The sequence below is a fragment of the Antedon bifida genome, chromosome 8 (genome assembly GCF_963402885.1).
Source record: "Antedon bifida chromosome 8, ecAntBifi1.1, whole genome shotgun sequence".
Classification (NCBI taxonomy): Eukaryota; Metazoa; Echinodermata; class Crinoidea; order Comatulida; family Antedonidae; genus Antedon; species Antedon bifida.
This window is the reverse complement of record NC_136233.1, coordinates 22,225,194-22,244,198: the sequence shown is the minus strand read 5'-3', so window position 1 is coordinate 22,244,198 and position 19,005 is coordinate 22,225,194. Positions and strand designations below refer to the sequence as shown.

At 31.5% G+C, this 19,005-nt stretch overlaps 3 protein-coding genes across 5 annotated transcripts in view; 2 read left to right on the top strand and 1 right to left on the bottom strand.

Annotated features, from left to right (window-relative positions):
- LOC144850208 (zinc finger protein ZPR1-like) overlaps positions 1-1,774 on the bottom strand; it is a 13,348-nt gene extending 11,574 nt beyond the window's left edge. Inside the window, exons 1-2 of the mRNA XM_078707441.1 lie at positions 1,503-1,774; positions 902-1,063 (exon numbers count right to left, since the gene is read on the bottom strand). Coding sequence (XP_078563567.1) covers positions 902-1,063; positions 1,503-1,610 — 270 coding nt within the window. The 5' untranslated portion in view covers positions 1,611-1,774. The remainder of the gene's footprint in view (positions 1-901; positions 1,064-1,502) is intronic.
- LOC144850212 (TWiK family of potassium channels protein 7-like) overlaps positions 1-19,005 on the top strand; it is a 49,602-nt gene that overhangs the window by 29,861 nt on the left and 736 nt on the right. The gene's annotated exons all lie outside the window — the stretch shown is intronic.
- LOC144850211 (mitochondrial import receptor subunit TOM40 homolog) lies at positions 1,751-19,005 on the top strand. 3 transcript variants are annotated; one of them, XM_078707444.1, is made up of 7 exons: positions 1,751-2,014; positions 5,216-5,376; positions 6,266-6,367; positions 8,545-8,773; positions 11,031-11,207; positions 17,120-17,268; positions 17,318-19,005. In XM_078707444.1, exons 1-6 carry the CDS (start codon positions 1,837-1,839, stop codon positions 17,257-17,259), a joined length of 987 nt encoding a protein of 328 aa, XP_078563570.1. In that variant the 5' UTR covers positions 1,751-1,836; the 3' UTR covers positions 17,260-17,268; positions 17,318-19,005. The 3 variants fall into 3 exon arrangements, with proteins under 3 accessions (XP_078563570.1, XP_078563571.1, XP_078563569.1); XM_078707445.1 differs by lacking the exons at positions 17,120-17,268; positions 17,318-19,005 and adding an exon at positions 16,892-16,967; XM_078707443.1 differs by having other exon boundaries at positions 1,752-2,014; positions 17,120-19,005.

Below are 19,005 nucleotides of genomic sequence, written 5' to 3'. Positions count from 1 at the left end.
ATGTTTTATTTGAATATTGAATTGCCGACTACACACATACATACATGATGCAATAGTCCCAAGTGTGATATTCAATTTGAATACAAATGTGTAATTATATTAAATGCATTGATACCATGTAAGCAAAAGAAAGAATCCTCACACATACTATTTTCATAAATGTCAAATTTAGAGTTATGCATCCACTCCATAAAATTAAGATAGATTACAAATATGATAATGTTACCTATGTAAATTAATACTACATTAGCATCACTTAAATACTGTAGACCAAAGTGTACCAACCATTCTCTTCATTTAGTTAGAAATGATTTCTCTAAACAGGGGTGTCTCTTTTCCTCTCTCCATTCAAAGACAGTTTTAGCTAGAGAGCACAGCGTGACAAGTGACATTTCACACATAAATTTACAATCCATTAAAAATTGAAAATTAAAAATTGATTCATAAAAAAAATAATTAGTTTTAACACATCAGGAAAGATTAAAAGTTTAGGTCTAACAGTTTTCTTTTTTTAATTATGGTATGAAAATATTTGACCTATTTACATTGCTTCTATACTAAAAGATCATTAAATAACCAAACCAAATATATACTGTAATTTTTACTAGCATTTGTACAGTATATTAGGAGGCAGAGGGACCATGGGGTACACAACTGTAAAGACAATCTATCTTCATGAAATTGTTTAAAGCTCTGTCTACACTATCAAACTAGTGTGATGTGCCCAAATATGGTAGTGATATGACATCATCATGTCCATCCACTGGGCACATCATATTTTGTTGTTTGATAGTGTAGACAGTGTAACTGTTTTGTTACGCCTTTTTTGTTTGTAAACGTTCTAGTTTTCTTTCACAGAAGTTAAAAGCGGTAAAATGTAGCTTTTCAGTATCAGAATTACCGTTTCATTTTGGACCATCAACTTCAAGGTTACCCCCTTATCCTGAATCTTTCCCCCTGGCTGAATCTCATTGTTCTTAAAGCCGCAGTGTTCGCACTCAAATGACATTAGTATGACCTCTTTGTAGTGAGGTATCTTGGTCAGCAGAATTTGTGTAATTCCCTACAAAACAAAACACACAACAAATTGAAAAAAAAATGCATTAAATATATTTCTTGTGGGCATATGAAAATGTAGCATTCACTATTTGTACTGTAGGTAAGTCAGTGATTTGTTTTAAGTTACATAGAGATGGAAAAACATGAAATACCCAATTGGATAGAACCCAAAGAAATACTATTTTTTTCAAATTGCTCATGCAAATTGTACAAAAAATAATTCTTGCACGATTGTTTCAAATCAAGCATAATAAAATATATCATTATAAATAATAATGAAAGAGCATGACATGAGATATTATACTATCTACTACTTATATACTACTACATACAGGCCTAGGCCTAGAGTATACATAAGAGGTAGAGGTGGCCAGGCTATTATATAGTCAAGCAATTCATCATTCATGCATGCAACCATTTAACTTTAAAAAACAAATACATACATTTTCTTCGCAATTCACACACAGACTTTCAATTTTGCTTGACTCTTGATCTTCCTCGGGATTCAAGTCGACAAACAGTGGTTTGTTCCCATACGATTGTTCAGTCATTTCAATGTTTAATAGGGTTTTTTGTTGTCAAAATAATGAGAGTGTGAACTGTGCAATACAATGAAATATCTGAGCAGCAGACGACGGAAGTTACAACTAAACATGCTCACAACAGTCAGGTGACACTGATCAACCAATCAGCGATAAATGTTCCCACATGGCTTTGTAGAGACGAAATACCGGTTTTCTCGAAGTTAGGCCTAGCAAATCTGATTTGTTTTTCATAATGGGTAATGTTAATGCAGCCGAAAGTCCTATACCACCGCTTCATACACCATTATCAGGAACAGCACCTGCACCACCTCCTACTGCCTCAGTACCTTCAAGTTTACTGGAAGAATTGAGAGGAAATGGCGATCTTCCAAACCCAGGGAATTTTGAAGAATTGTTTCGGAGATGTAAAGGTAGTCTACACAACCCCGGTAAAACCGGCTCTTTCCCCTTCTGTTTACGTTACTCAACTCAGTCCATCATTTGTTGACTAAGCCTAACAACTATGTCAATTAAACGAAAGCAATTATTTTGTATGTACAAGTTTAGCAGTATAATGAGATTAGATTTTTCTTTTTTAAATGATGGATTCTGAATTCAATTTTTTTTCAGACATTTTAAAACATTTTTAGAATTGAAATGAATAGAATAGCCTATAGAATAGGTCAGGAATGGATGTATGTGCCTGCAGTTATTAGTTAAGTGTGAGTGTACTGTTTATTTATGGTGAGAGATGGTGACATGTGGCAATCACTAGTTTAGTGACGAAATAATAATATAATAATAAGCCTAGTCTTATCATTAGTGTTGTCGACATTGTTCAATACCTTTTGTCAGTGTTGGCCTACCTATATAAATAAAATACAAGCCATTTGTGATTTTATAGCATTTATAATATAGTGTTTTATTTGGATCATCAGGCTTGTTTTTGATTGGTTGAAGGTTAACCATGCTCCTCCTACTAATTCTGTTGTCTTATTTAGCACAGGGAACTAGGTGCAATGGAAAGTCATATACTGTCATCAGATAAAAAATAATACATTTACATGTATGACATTGTCGTGATTGACCTTTGTTCTATTTAGGTCAACATACGTGCCCATCATCTAGTTATACGGCAAGGTTTACTGTACCTTCAAACGCAATCACTATCTTGATGCACGTTTTGCGAGTGATCGTTTAAAAGAAGTGAACGCATGGGTATTTTCATATTAATCGTACATACTACAAAACACTCATTCATTTACTGGCTGGTTGGTATGGTTCTATAGCATATGAAGGGATCGAAGGTTGTGGGTACAAATCGTTGGCGACTTATAAAACATATAAACATTTTTTTACTCATCTTTCGGACAAGGCTTTACACACCATTTACCTAGGGGAGTTTTTTTTTCTAGGGTAAGGTTATTTTACTTGGCGATCGCAATATAGTGTGTCGGATCTCTCCGCCATTGAAGCAATAATCATAGAATATATTTTATTAGGATGGACAGAGTTATTAAACAATTTTGAGGTGGTCCCTGAAGAGTTTGTAGCACCCTTGCTTTGTTGTCTGTCCCCTCCTTATGATGTTTTCATAGACATTCAATGTTCACGTCAAATTTCACCCAAGGCAAAATTGTCATTAGTTAATTATCAGTACAATATATACATACAATACAATATACAGTATAAATTTTCAGATGTTATTTGAAAGTGATATTTAAAAGCTACGGCACTATTTAACCCAGCGTGTAAAAGTTAATGTGACATTAAAGTACAGTATTATTAGACTACTTAGGCTAACAAAACAACATCTTATTTCTTAAATAGATTTGTTTCTTCAAAGTCACAATAAAAGCTATTTAATGGTTAGCCATTGGGCATACAGACAGTCTTGAAAAGAAGCAACCTATCTTGACATTAGCAAGGATTAATCTGTAAATGAAGCTAACCTACCTCGAAAGAAAGCCCATGGGCTTAAGTTAGAGATTAATGCCATGCACGTCCCTATCTCACTTTTGAACTTAGTTCATTGTCACCAGTATATAACCTAAAGTATCCACCTTCATGTGTTCTTGGATGCTGTACCTGATATACACTTCATTTCCTATGCCTTATAAGTAAAACTGTGATAGACTCATGGTCAGGAACCATCTCAACATTACATTACATTTTTTCTTCTTTCTACAATATACATACAATGATATAAGTACATGATTTTAGCTTGCTTTACTTTTTATTTCAAGTTCAAAATGAAGTTTAAACTGCTTTGCAATATACAGTGTGTATAATTACCCAAAAGAAAACTTGCTAAATAAAACAGGTTAAAGTGTGAACAAAATTTGTACACTGCACTGGATTCGAACCCGTCATCTTTTACAAAAACAGAAACCATTAAACCAGAGGGGATGTTGATAGTACCTCATAAATCATGGACAAATACATTCCATCCAGCTCTTTGATGTCAACAGATACGTAACCATAGCAATATCAACGTAGCAAGATTTCATTTGTTTATTGTACAAATGTTAAGTGATGTTGATAACATTTTTATAATACCAAGAAATCGGGAGATTCTAAAAAGACATTAAAAATAAAGATGAATGAAATCAGACTTTGAATAAGCCATTGTAGTTTTAGTAATAAGTGTAATTTGTTATTCACTTCTGCAGAAAAAAGCAAAAAATAATGATTTCTTTCACTTATAAAAAAAAAAATTAATGTTTACATTTTTCTTGGGGAGGGGAGAGAAAACAAAATATCTTTAAATTAAGGAAAACTATTTTTTCATGCAATATGTTCAAAGAGGAACAATCTATCTTAATTTCTTTCACTTCACAAAAAATACAAAATATTTCAGTGTGGGGGAACAATATCTTTAAATTATGGGCCTTTTTTTACAAATACTTTTTTTTCTATACAATATATCTTTAATTTAACTTTAAGAGTGTTTATGTTGAGACTTATTTTTTCTCTCTGCATCCATAATCCCCCATTGATATTTGTTCCCTGGATACGGTATCATTTTTATTGGTAATTAGTGTTTAAATTTGAATTTTCTTTTCTCATTGCAGAATGTTATTAGTGCTTAAAAGCTCCATTAAGTTCTTTCTTATTTAGATTGCAATTAATCCTTTTTTATTCTCTTTTGTCATAATTACAATAGAGCATTTTTATTTTCATCTCTTTTATGTAGTACAATAACAACAAAAAATGTCCAAAAGATATATTGAGAATACTGTTTGAGTAATTTTATGCTCCACATAAACATATCGATTTAAACAATTTAAAATGTCCTTTAATTATTATTATTTTACTGCAGTAACTACATTTTTTACTGCAGCATGATTTTAGTTTGTGTTGTACACGTTTATGAGGCAGTCACTGCATTGTAATACCATAAGTTCTGTCTACACTTATCAAACTAGTTTGACAAAAAAAGTGTGATATGCTTAAATATGGACACATCATATTTTGTTGTCACCCATAAAGTTTGATAGTGTAGACAGAACTTTAAACTATGATCTGTATGATTACCCAAAAATGTAGTTACTGCTGTAACTGCAGTAGAATAGTTTGGACATGATCCATCAAACAAAGTATTTTTATTTAAATATGCAATTTTTCCCCAGAAATATTCCCAGCACCATTGGAAGGATGCAAGTTGATGGTGAATAAGGGGCTTTCCAACCACTTCCAAGTCAACCATACCGTCTCACTGTCATCATTGGCTGACTCTTCATATCATTTCGGTAGTACGTATGTAGGCACCAATCAAACAGGCCCAGGAGAGGTAAGATTACAATTATTTAATGTTTATTTTTTAGGTGAATGCATAAAATATTTTCATGAGTTGGACTAGTCTATTTTACGAGGTCTTAGATAAAGATAAACAACTTGCGACTCGGTTTGTTTTTTCGAATGTGCAATAGTTGCCAGCCTTGCATTGCAGAAAAAATATAACTTTTTACAAAAACCAGAATTCAATGTACAACCTATCCTATTGTGAGAATGGATTCAACAAGTAAATAAAATAATGAATAATCAAATGTCTTCAAAGTGTTTATATGAATTAATAAACAGAACACCAGTATAATTTAGCTATCACTTCAATTCAATTCAATTCAATTCAAAATTCTTTAATCATCCCACACGGGGCAATTCAAATAAAAAGGTCTGGATTAAAATGATCTTACAAAATATACAAGATATCACAATACACAGTACAAAATAGAAAAAAAAAAAAAAAGAGAAAAAAAAAAAAAGAGTCAAGGTTCAAGGATTTAAGAGTCGATCAATGAATATATAAAGAAAAAACATTTCTTCTAGTTGGGTTTTTTTTTGTAAAGGGATTAAACTAGACTAGAGAAATCTATTTAAAAAGTATATTGCCATTTTTGTTGTGTGTTTTTTTTTCAACAATAAAAGTTGTACTATATTAAAATTATGAATGAATTGATGAAGCATGTTCCTATAATAAGGATAGCACATAATGCTGCATTACATTGACTGTTGATAGGTCACTTACAGGTCAATCTGCGTTTCTTTGGATGGTTTCAATTGGCTGTTAGCTGTTTTCAAATTGCATTTACATTATTTATATTCCATTGTCTTTGTTTGATTTAAATTATTATAAAATTTAGTAAAACATCAGAAATTATGTGTATTTTCTCCTTTCTTAGGCTTTTCCAGTTTTACTTGGGGACATCGACACATCAGGCAGCTTAAATGCTCAAATTATACACAAATTAATGGAAGGTTTAAAAACAAAGTTTGTTCTTCAGGTATTTAATCAATCAATTGTATCACAATGCATCATAATATTTGTCATTTAGTTCATTTAGAAGCTCACATTGCATTATTTATTGCCTCGTTAGGAATCTTCGGGATTACTTACCCCATTATAAAAGTAATTTAAAGCTCTGTCTACACTATCAAATTGTATGTGACAAAAAAATGTATGGACATGATGATGTCATATCACTGCCATATTTAAGCATGTCACTACCATATTTGGGCACATCACACTTTTTTTGTCGAACTAGTTTGATAGTGTAGACAGAGCGTTAAGGATCTGCAGTGACTTTTCATGTTTGAAGCCAGCTTATTCATTGTTTGTTTGCTATTATTTATTTATACTGGGTGACCTCTTCTCTCAGAGGACCCAGTTATAATGAGTTGCTGTGATGCACTAGTACACCGGGGTAACCCCCTACTTGTCTCGAAAGATGTATTAGATTCTTTGAAGTGCACATGAGCTAGATGTGTACATTAGACCTACTCTTTATAGTCGTTTTCTGAGAAGACTCATTCTACCACCAGAACCATTGAGCGACTGAGCCTCGAACCCTTGCCGATGTTATGGCTACGTAATTACAGTAATAACCACTCGGCCACTCACATTTGCTGCATCATAAAATTGTACATTAAAAAAACTTTGAACAATCATCCGTTATTGCAGTAAAAAATGTTATTACTGCAGTAGAATAGTTTTAACATGAAATGATTTCAAAGAGCAAGCCATCAATTTTAATATTAGAATTAGTAAATTACATTTAACTTTTAATAAAAAATTTTTTAACAAATCTTTAAGTGAAATCGATCATGTAATAAAAAATTTATCTCGTCAATTAGAAGACAAATGAGTTGTTATTGCGGTTCTTATTGCGTTACATGTCATGAATAAAAATGAAAAATGACAAAGCTTGTGTTGAAGTAAAATGATAATTGAAGTAAAGTTGTGGAAAGTAATATAAACGAGATTAGATTCAGATCAATTTTTTTTTTAAATAAATGTTTAACAAAGGATCCCATTTAATTATTAGAAAGGGCTGATGAGTAAGATAAACGTACAATTTTAAGAATTTATGAAATGTGCATTGGCAGTCAAGGAGAGAAATTACTTTGTTGATAATATATCATAAGCAAAACTAATAATTTTACTGACAGAAGATAATTTAAACTTTCTAAAAAAATTATAAAATAAGAATTATTGTCATAAATGAGAAAGAAAGTAATCTAAACCTTATAAAAATAATCAAGTATAATAAAAATATTTACATAACATTTTTGGATTAATAATAACTTATGATGGATACAATAAAATATGATAAAAATATAATTATTAATCATAAGTATAACAAATATATTTAAATAAAATTTTGTAAAATCGGATTAATAATAACTCATGATGGATACAATAAAATATAATAAAAATATAACATAAATAATAAATTCCAACATATTGTTGAATAAGAACATTTTAATATGTTTTTATGATGTTTTAATAAATTATGTATTTTTCATTTTGACAAGTATTACCTTAGCCACGTATTTAAGTGACAGGGTGAAATGAATACGATATTCATATCCCACAGCAGCAACTCAATGTATTTAATAAATACTTACTACTAAATAAATTTCAACTTGTCTAAGCATTAAATGTATGAAATGTCACACATTAAGTATGGGATGTCACACATTACATATGGGGTGCCACACATTACGTATGGGGTGCCACACATTACGTATGGGGTGTCAGATTTGATTAAAAAATAATCAAGGTTTATGGTAAGAAAATGTTTAATCTAAATGCATATGGAATCTTGTCAAAATTATTCTATTCTACTGAAGTAGCTCGGCATATATCTCTGTTTTAATAACGCTATTTACATGAAATGTACATAATGGTATAAAATAGCAGTTCTAGCCTTTTGTATTCTTGTTCAATCATTTTTTGTCAATTTTTTTTTTCATTATTTTTAAGTCATCATTTTTTTCCATTATTTTCTTTTTCCATTTTATTTTTGTCATTATTTTGTTTCAATTACTTAATTTTTTTCTGTATTTTTTTATTTTATTTTTTGGGTTATTTTTTATTCCTTATTTTCAAAAAATAACTGTATAAACCCTCATTGAAGTATTCTATAGAGTGATGTAAATGATTTTGATACTTGTTTAGACCCAGCAAACTCGGTGGATGGTGTACCAGCTAGAGAATGAATACAGAGGGCCATCATACACAGCGTCTGTGGTGCTAGCCAATGTGAACCCATTAGAGAGTACAGGTATCATTGTAACACAGTATCTTCAAAGTATAACAAAGAGGCTGGCTTTAGGTGCAGAATTACTCTATCACTACGGGCAAGGCCAACAACAAACTATATTAACATTAGCGGGAAGATACACAGGTAAGGAATAGTTTAATCAAACATACACCCCTTTCACACTGCCTAGAAGAACTAGTTTAACTGATCCTCAAAATACACCCCTTTCACACTGCTTAGAAGAACTAGTTTAGTCGCTCCTCAAACATACACCCCTTTCACACTGCTTAAAAGAACTAGTTTAACGGATCCTGAAACATACACCCCTTTCATACTAGAAGAACTAGTGTAATCGTTCCTCAAAATACACCCTTTTCACACTGCTTAGAAGAACTAGTTTAATCGCTCCTCAAAATAGACCCCTTTCATATTGCCTAAAAGAACTAGTTTATCACTACGGGGAAGGCCAACAACAAACTATATTAACATTAGAAAAACCTGAGTTTACACACAAGATACAAAACACCTGTTTACACTATCAAAATTTATCTGACAAAAACAGTGATGTGCCCGAATATGGTAGTGATATGCCCAAACATAGTAGTGATATGCCTAAACATAGTAGTGATATGCCCAAACATAGTAGTGATATGCCCAAACATAGTAGTGATATGCCCAAACATAGTAGTGATATGCCCAAACATAGTAGTGATATGCCCAAACATAGTAGTGATATGCCCAAACATAGTAATGATATGCCCAAACATAGTAGTGATATGCCCAAACATAGTAGTGATATGCCCAAACATAGTAGTGATATGCCCAAACATAGTAGTGATATGCCCAAACATAGTAGTGATATGCCCAAACATAGTAATGATATGCCCAAACATAGTAGTGATATGCCCAAACATAGTAGTGATATGCCCAAACATAGTAGTGATATGCCCAAACATAGTAGTGATATGCCCAAACATAGTAGTGATATGCCCAAACATAGTAGTGATATACCCAAACAAACTCTAGAGCTTTATGGTTATCCTCTTACTCTCATCATTTATATATGTACAGTATTTGTATTTGATGAATTAGCAACAAATAAACAAACAAATGGTGACGTCATCCATTAAAGTTAACATGCTCATGCGAAAACCTAAGGGTAGTTGGACATACACTACAATGCAGGTTGCCCTTTTTTTCATATTCATATTCCTATATTGGAGTGGAGTGGCTTGGTGGTAATGATGCTTGGCTACCACTTCAAGGGTCCTGGGTTCAAGTCCCGTCACATGTCAGGATTTTTTCTAAGGACAAAATTACAACTCACTCCCAAAGACTTGTAATAAGACTTTGTTTATGTAGAGCATCTTGTGTTTGTTTGTCTTGTGAACCTCTGAGGGTTCCTAATGATCAGCAATTGCTGGATGGATCACCCTCATTAAATGTGGGTAAAAAAATATATTGTTTTGTAACAGGGGGTTTCTACTTATGATAAGCTGTGCTTCAGAGATTCCCCCTTTCTATTCTTTTGTTTTGTACTATGATATTTATGTAATATGATTTTGTGAATGGAAATAAAGAAAGAACCAACCAGTACAGAGTTGTACACATCATTGGTGAAATAAGCTCTTTACTAGTTGCTAGCCCACATGGAATTGATAATTATTATACGCATTGTCATGTGTAATAACCAAAACATGAATGATTATCTTTATGATGGATTGCTAGGGGTTTTTTGTGATCATTATCTCTTGTCATAATTGACTTCTCTTCAATAATATACACCTACTCATCTAGTAAACGTCAACAAACATTACATTGCTTTTATAATGAACGCTCATCACTCACGGCAACTTCATTTCCCCAACAGTATTATTGTATTGTAAAGTTTGTTTTTTTTTATAATAATTATGTTAACACTAACTACTTTAAAACCATGACAAATAGGAAAAATGATGATGTAAATTATGTTTTTGATAGAAAATGTTAAGAATACAAAAATGTGTATGCAGTCAATAGCAGGTGAAAAATAAATAAGTAATCTAAATGTAAATATTTTCTACTGCAGTTTCTGCAGTAAAGTCTTTTACTGCAATATATAAAGTATAAAGTCTTTTACTGCAATATACTGCGTATGATTTTAGTTTTTTCATTGTAGAAAAGGCAGTTGCTTACAATAAATAATGAATGATTGTTACAAGGTTAAAATAAATACAGATTATATGTACGTTAATATAAAAAAAACGATATACTCAATAGAAAGATGGAGAAGATATTTCTGATTGTATCTGCCATGTGATCACTTGCATCATTTCCTAGATCGTGATTTTGTTTCATAGCTGATATTTATTAACATCCGTGTTATTGCGTCTTTCATCTTGTGTTTTTTCATCACGTATAGCTGATAATTGGTTAGCATCCGGAACTGTCGGTCCGGCATCGTGTCACGTCGCTTACTATCACAAAGGAAAAGAAGTACAAGTCGGTGTTGAATTTGAAAGTAATTTTAAAATGCAAGAAAACGTGACGTCTATAGGTTACCAAGTTGACTTACCACAAGCTAATGTCACATTTAAAGGTACGTTTTTATTTTAACTTTTTTTCATTTACTGTAGAATCCTATTTCACCCAATACCCAGTATCTTATCTAGTGACTATAAACAGCATACAGTATCTTCTCTAGTGACAATAAACTGCGAGCAGTATCTTGTCTAGTGACAATAAACAGCTTGGTGTATCGTGTCTTCTAAAATGAATACTCATCCCGTGTGGGATAGTGTATATACTCTCCTTATACTACACTGTCATGACTTGTCTGCCATACAAGGTCTCCAATCAATAGAACATAGTTCAAACCCCAGTGGGTAGGAAGGAAGAAAGAACATTCTTTGAATTTTGAATGTATGAGATTGTCAAATTATTTTGATTTCTACAAATTCCAATTTAAGATATGAAATCAGAGTAATCTCATTACTTATCTAGTATAAACAGAAAATTATTTGGAGTAAGTGAATCCAATTGTTATTAATAATTTTAATTTAATCATTTTCCTATATGAGTCAATTTATTCATAACACATAGATGCTCTATATAAACAAAGTGATTGTCTTGGTATTCGAACACACACCTTTGAGAAACAAAGTTTGTCTATTTCGTGCCTAGCCTACCTGGATAAACCGACAATAGCCCTTTCTCATTGAAGATTATTATATTATTTTTTATAATTTTCATTGAACACCCCTCTCCACAAATGCTATAGTCCATATACTATGCTCAGGTGGGAGCCTCCTCACAAATATATTACCTGAAAGAAATAGAAGAATGAAATAACAATTGAGAAAAAAAAAACCTGAGAAAATGTTACTTTACATTGTGACGTTGCTGCCGGCATTGTTGCAAATAATGTTTTTTTCAACAATCATGAATTCAACTAATGTAACTTTACATAATAATTTAAACAATGATGTTTACTTGTTTCTTTGATTTTGCCGCAACTACTTACATTCAAGTGGTGTGTTTCCTACCTTTTTGTAAAATGATAATTATTGAGAATTATTGTAACATTACTATTGTTATCAAAACAATAACTGATGTATTGTTTGGTCTATTTTTACTATTTACCACTATTAAAACAAGTTATTTGTTTATACTGTTTAATCATGAATCATTATAACACTATTATTATACATAATTTAAACAATAATGTTTGATACTATATTTTATTTGTTTGATTTGCCGCAACTACTTCCGTAACGTTCAAACTAACACATTATATAATCATGATGAATACAGTGTCTATAGTTTACTGAATTTCATAATATTGTCTATCGATTTCATTTTGAATGTTTTTAAAAATAAATATACTATATTTTTTTCTAATAAAGTACAATTATCATTTATCCTTGATATTAATAATGGCCTGCACAATGTTTTATTATAGTTAAATATTAAAACGGAAAACATTCTTCTTTAAACAATGAATATTGACGGTTATATTTTTCACCTAATGATTAGTCACATTACTTGTATCCTTAGGCAAGACACATTACTTGCGTTTGCCTCTCTCCACCCAGGTGTACAAATAGGTCCGTAACCTGGTAAGGTCAAATGTGCTGATTACTAGCTGCAACATTATGGGAGTACTGTATGTGTTTGATCCAAAGTAATTCAGCCACTAATTGTGAAGCGCTTAGAGAAGCTTTACAAATTAAGCGTTTATATAAGAATGACGTACAGTATGTCAATAATATACATGTCAAATTCTACTGCAGTTACTGCAGTAATAATTCCTTTTTATTCATCTTTTTCATTTTTGATACATACTGTTTATTGAAGTGACTGCCTCAATACACTAAAATCATGATCATCATGATAGTTTAAAGATGTAGTATAGTACGATATAACAACAATGTTGATGTACCATTTACATATTTACGTGTGTGTGCGCATTTGTATTTATTGTAATTTGTTTACGTGATATTTTTCATGAATGACTAACAGAGCTGTAAGATGGTGACACTACATTATAGCCATAATTCTCAATAATATATTTCATTTCAATAACATTTATTCAGTAATGGTAAGACAAATAATACAAGAATAATAAACAATAAGAAACAGTAATATAATACAAAAACAAGAAAAGGTAAAAAAAAGAGAAAGGAATGCCATCATTGGGGTCATGATTAGAAGTAAAAAACTTGTCTCACGATGACCCCGAGAGATTAATTAATGCTATATAAAATTATTGTTGGTACAGTGATAAATGTATACCATATGTAAGCATATTCGACGTTGCAATTATAGTCCATCCTACTCTTGTTGAAAATAAAATATTTCAATTCGTTACAAAAACCAGAGAGTACCAATGTTTTTTAGATAAAGTGAAATATCACTTCTGTTGATTTCCAAACAGATTTACGAGAAGGTTGATAGAGTATCAGAATAAAGAAGATTTCATTACTAATATGAATATACAAGAACCAGGTTATGGCCTCATTAGTGGCACCCAATCATGAAAGTAATAACACGCACTATCGCCAGTATATCTCAACATTTCCTGTTTCATTATTTTTTCACCTTTTTTATAATTTTTTTTTCTCATGAATAATAAATAGGACAAATTCAGATATTTTGACAGACTATCTTTTTTGTTGCTAAAGCACTACACTATCAAACTGTATGTGGCAAAATTATGTGATGTGCCCATATATGGACATGATGATGTCATATCACTACCATATTTATGCATATCACTACCATCTTTATGCATATGACTACCATATTTGGGTACATCATACTTTTTTTTGTCAAACTAGTTTAATAATGTAAACAGAGCTTAAAGCTGGACAAATACAAATATTTGAGATGATCATTATTTGTTCACATTTTGTTTTTCAATTTCTTTTTTTGGTTGTTAATAAACAGAACAAATCTAGATATTTCGGTTGACAGATAGGTAAAAAATCGTGTATTTGTAGTTTACCGCAATAATCTTAATTTACTTTTAACAACATTGAAAATGACATGTTGTCTTGTGCAACAGCGCGTCTTTATTGATACATCACTTCAAATTAGAAATCAGTGACCTTTGATAAAAGCTTGTTCCAACTCATTTACACTGTAGTAATAATGATTATTGTGTGTGCATTGTGCTTCACTTTAAAAAAAAATGCAATCAATTTTTCCTCGGGTTTCAGCGTCTTGTTTGACATGTTTTATCCATTTTATATTTGATATGGGTACATAAAGTACGTTTCTAGCCATCAGACTATGCCCAGATCCTCTCCAGTACATTTATGGTACCTAATTAATTACTGTGCAAATAACACAGTAACTTTAAGTTTTGCTTTCATATGTATTTTGTAGATTACCACCAGCCACAAGGTGTGTTGGTTTTCATCATCATTTTTAACCTATATTGACCTACAGTAGTATAAAAAGTAAACATGTAATGTAGAGCGTGTGATAGCGTGAGATGGGTAAAGCTCACCAATCCAGTGTCGGGAACATGACATGTATGCATTATGTAATTAACTGATGTGTCCCCCTGCGTATGTATTTATACTTTTGACATAAGTGTGTACTGTATCATCATTATGGACTGATAAAGAAGAGACAGCAATTAATGTGGATGCGAGTATGTCACTGTCGCTAAAGTATTCCCCCGCTGGATCCATTTAATGGTTTAAATAATTTCCCTGAGGGCAGTATTTTTCTACAGTGCTGGGAAGAGTATTGTAATTATTGGTTTATAAGCCAATTTTCAACTATTGACCTCTTTTAACCCGTAGGATGTAGTTATACTTTGCTATTGGATTAACTACGTATGTAATGATTTTGTGTACGCCCTCTAGGCCTACCGTTAAATGTTCGTTCTCTGAGCTTTTAAAGATATCTTAAATACTTTAATTTCCGTAAAGTCAATGTTCGGTTTAATAGCTGCACACAGCAATCTTCTACTTTATGCACATGTGTGGATACAGTCTTGCGTTCTAAATATAGCAGTTTCATCAGTTTCTAGTGTGGGCATGATTGTAATTTAGAAATAATTTCTCTGGCCAGTTTAAGCATAGAGTAATAAGTCATAATATTATTGTAGTGGAATGCCACCAGGAACATTTGTAAACATTTTATAGTCTATACCAATAGTACCAAACTACTGCTATAATATCAAATCGCACAAACACCACCCATTACCATGACAGTCTGGCCTGTAAAGGGCATTTCATTTGGCCCACATAAAAGCAAAAACCAAAAATAAACATTTTTTTTAAAGGATGAATGTTCAACTTCACTTAATGCTGAACCTGACTTGATTTGCATTGGGTAATTGGCTCCCACAACATTTCATTAAGATCTGTGACTGGTATTACCCTACAACAGTACCATCTATAATCCATTCAATAGAGCCTTGATTTAATTCAAAACCCTTCTCACTTTTCAATATTAATCAATGCGAGAATTACGATAGTCTAGCTGACAAGCCTGTCTCTTAAACATATCTCTTTTCATTGTTTTTTTTTGTTGTAATTTTATTACTACTAATACTACTATTATGTTATGGAATCGATGCTTCGAATGTTATAGTGTATGGATTATAGATGGTACTGTTTTTATTTTTTATGTAATAATGTTAATGAAAGTTATAAAAGTAGTTGTGCGCTAATATAATTTCCGGAAAAGACAAATAAATGTCAGTGTGTTTCTGATTCTTATGAAAGGTGAATTTATACTCTGATTCTTCAGATTCTCAAGATGATAAATTTTAACATAACTCGTTTCAGACAGAAACGAGACAGTGAGTTTCCTCAAATTAGCACATAGTCAGTTTAACCCCACAGGCAGAGTTTTACAGACCAAATATATTGATTGTTTAAATAAAGTTATGCATCACTTTAATGTTTATACCCCTTAATGTTTGTGTTCATTATTATTCACTTATGTGCTGTAGATGACAATCGATGGAAGCTGAATTTGCTTTTATACTTAATTATTCTTGTATATATGTAATAAAGATTAACAATTGTTGAGATTATTTTGGAATACTTATTTAAAAGATTTTATTTTTAAATTACTGTAAATGAATGAAACATTAAATGATACATTAATGTATCGTATTAATGTAGATTGCTCATCATCTATTATTTAAATGCTTAATGTTATCTTAATGTACATTAGCTTTACATATATTCATATTACTAACTGGTATAGCAATCATATTTCACAGAACACCATAGAATACTAGATCACTCATTCTCCACAACATGACATGTGTATTCCCTGATTGATGACCAGGTCATCCCCATTACTGACCATGCTGGACGAGACTTCCAGTACTGTTACATTTTCTTGGAATCGTCCAATTCATAACAGTGTCCTCTTTAATTCATGTCGTTTTTAGTAATAAATTAATATATTCTGTTGTTATCTTTTTATTAGGCCTTGACAGTAGTTTCCTCTAATTATAGATTATTTAATAAAAAAATAATAGTATAATAAAGTCTTTTTAAATTTGGTCTTGACCTTATTTAATGGTTCTCAAAACAATACTCCTCTTTTATCCCTTTTTAAGTTTTTGTATATAAAATAATATCTTGGTATTAATATTAATAGTCTTGAATCGCAACAAAATCAATAATAATAATAATGATAGTAACTGGTCTGTGTCTGGTGTCCTAGAGAAGAAGCTTCTCATGGCACCATACTCCTTTTTTCATTCTTCCCTTTGATATTAACTTTCTTTCTTGTTTTCTGCTTAAGGAATGGTTGATAGTAACTAGTCTGTGTCTGGTGTCCTAGAGAAGAAGCTTCTCATGACACCATACTCCTTTTTCATTCTTCCCTTTGATATTAACTCTTTTCTCCTTAAGGAATGGTTGATAGTAACTGGTCTGTGTCTGGTGTCCTAGAGAAGAAGCTTCTCATGACACCATACTCCTTTCCATTCTTCCTTTTGATATTAACTCTCTTTCTCTTTTTCTCTTTCAGGAATGGTTGATAGTAACTGGTCTGTGTCTGGTGTCCTAGAGAAGAAGCTTCTACCAATGCCATTTACCTTCGTCATCAGTGGAATGATCAACCATTGGAAGAACAAGAGTCGTTTTGGATTTGGACTTATGATTGGTTAGCTTACATACCTCACATGATGTGCCCATATATGGACATATCACTACCATATTTGGGCACATCACACCTTTTTGTCAAACTAGTTTGATAGTGTAGACAGAGTCTAAACTGTGTATGTTTCTATTAGAACCTTGTTCATGTTTTCAACTCCATCCTACTTCCGAAAAACAAAAGTGTTTAAATTTTTTGGAAACATTTGTCGGATCGTACACAACTGGTAGTTACCAAATTAAGATTGGATTGACTCCAATTAGGGACCAGTGAAAGCTAATATTATAGGCATCATAACAGGTAAGGTTGGTCTTCAATTGGAATCAAATGACAATGAGTGACAAATTGTTGAGAACTAGGGGTAAATACAATAATATTATACAATAATAATTTAGAGACTTTCTAAAAAATATTAAATTTTATTGCGTCATTTAAATTTATTAAATCTTTGGTATTTACAAAATTTTAATTGCTTAGTGATTTTTAAAAGATAAACAAATTAGATATGGTTAGGTTACATCTTCGAACAAGATTTTTATAAACGGGTCAAAGTTCAATTGCAAATAATGTGCTACCATGGGTGCTGGAAAGTGTTGCTCTGGAACTGTTTATACAAGCCACATTCACACTGGTGACTAAATGTCTATTCCTTGTTTTTAATTCTGTATTGTGTTTACAGCGGTTGGTCGTTGTTCCAAATTAATGTGTGAATCCACCTTAAAATTGCTTCTTAATGTTTGAATCCACCTTTAGAAGATTGCTTATGAATTACTGTGTGAATCCATCCTATGAAAATTGCTTATAAATTAATGTGTGAATCCACTTTAAGATTGCTCATAAATTAATGTGTGAATCCACCTTAAGATTGTTATAAATTAATGTGTGAATCCACCTTAAGAAGATTGCTTATAAATTATTGTGTGAATCAACCTTTATGTTACTTTTAATCAATAGATTATTTGACATGATCTTTTTATATTAATGAAGATTAGTCAAAATATACATAAGCCTACTATATTTACTTTGTATTTGTACGATGTGACGTCATGCTATTTTGTATTACTGTTGGATGCATAATTCCAATTTCATTACACTTTACATTAAATGAGAAACGTATAAAAGTGTAAAATTGTATTTGATATTTACGATGACATCTTTATTGAAAACATTTACACAGATATAATATTATATAAATGTTCAATAATATACATAGATGTAGCCCCAAGTCGCTAGTTATTTTGTTTTGTATAAACACCTACATTCCTGTCAGTTGATTGGATGATTGTGGGTCACATGGCATGCAATAATACTCACTATCGAACGGTCGTTTAATAGTACTTTCCATTCGCCTCGTTGAAATATAACCTTTCATCATTCACATCGTCATTATTTGTATCATTCACTATTAATAAACATTTGTTATTTGTATGTTAGTCCACCAGTCGACATTTGACTGTTTGTCTGTAAACTAGACCTCCATCTAGCCCAAATATTATACCTATGAAACGCCATGTGTGCATTAATGTTTATCTTTTTACCAACATTAAGTCGAATAACATAGATGCTGAAATAAATAATTTATTGGTAAATAGCCAAATTAACAACACCATATTGCTGCTTTTCTCTCATCTTTATCGCCTCGCATTCCATTTCTAGACAGTTTGTCGAGTCGTCTTTCACATAGTATTGTTAAGAGCTGGTGTACTTTGTACTGCAATAAAATTGAAGTGACATTCATTCAGTTATATTGGTAATAA

Coding starts and splice junctions, on each gene's coding strand:
- LOC144850211 (XM_078707444.1), top strand. CDS start 1,837: ATGGGTAATGTTAATGCAGCCGAAAGTCCTATACCACCGCTTCATACA. Junction 8,774..11,030: donor ATTAGCGGGAAGATACACAG/GTAAGGAATAGT, acceptor CATCACGTATAG/CTGATAATTGGTTAGCATCC. Junction 11,208..17,119: donor AGCTAATGTCACATTTAAAG/GTACGTTTTTAT, acceptor TTTCTCTTTCAG/GAATGGTTGATAGTAACTGG.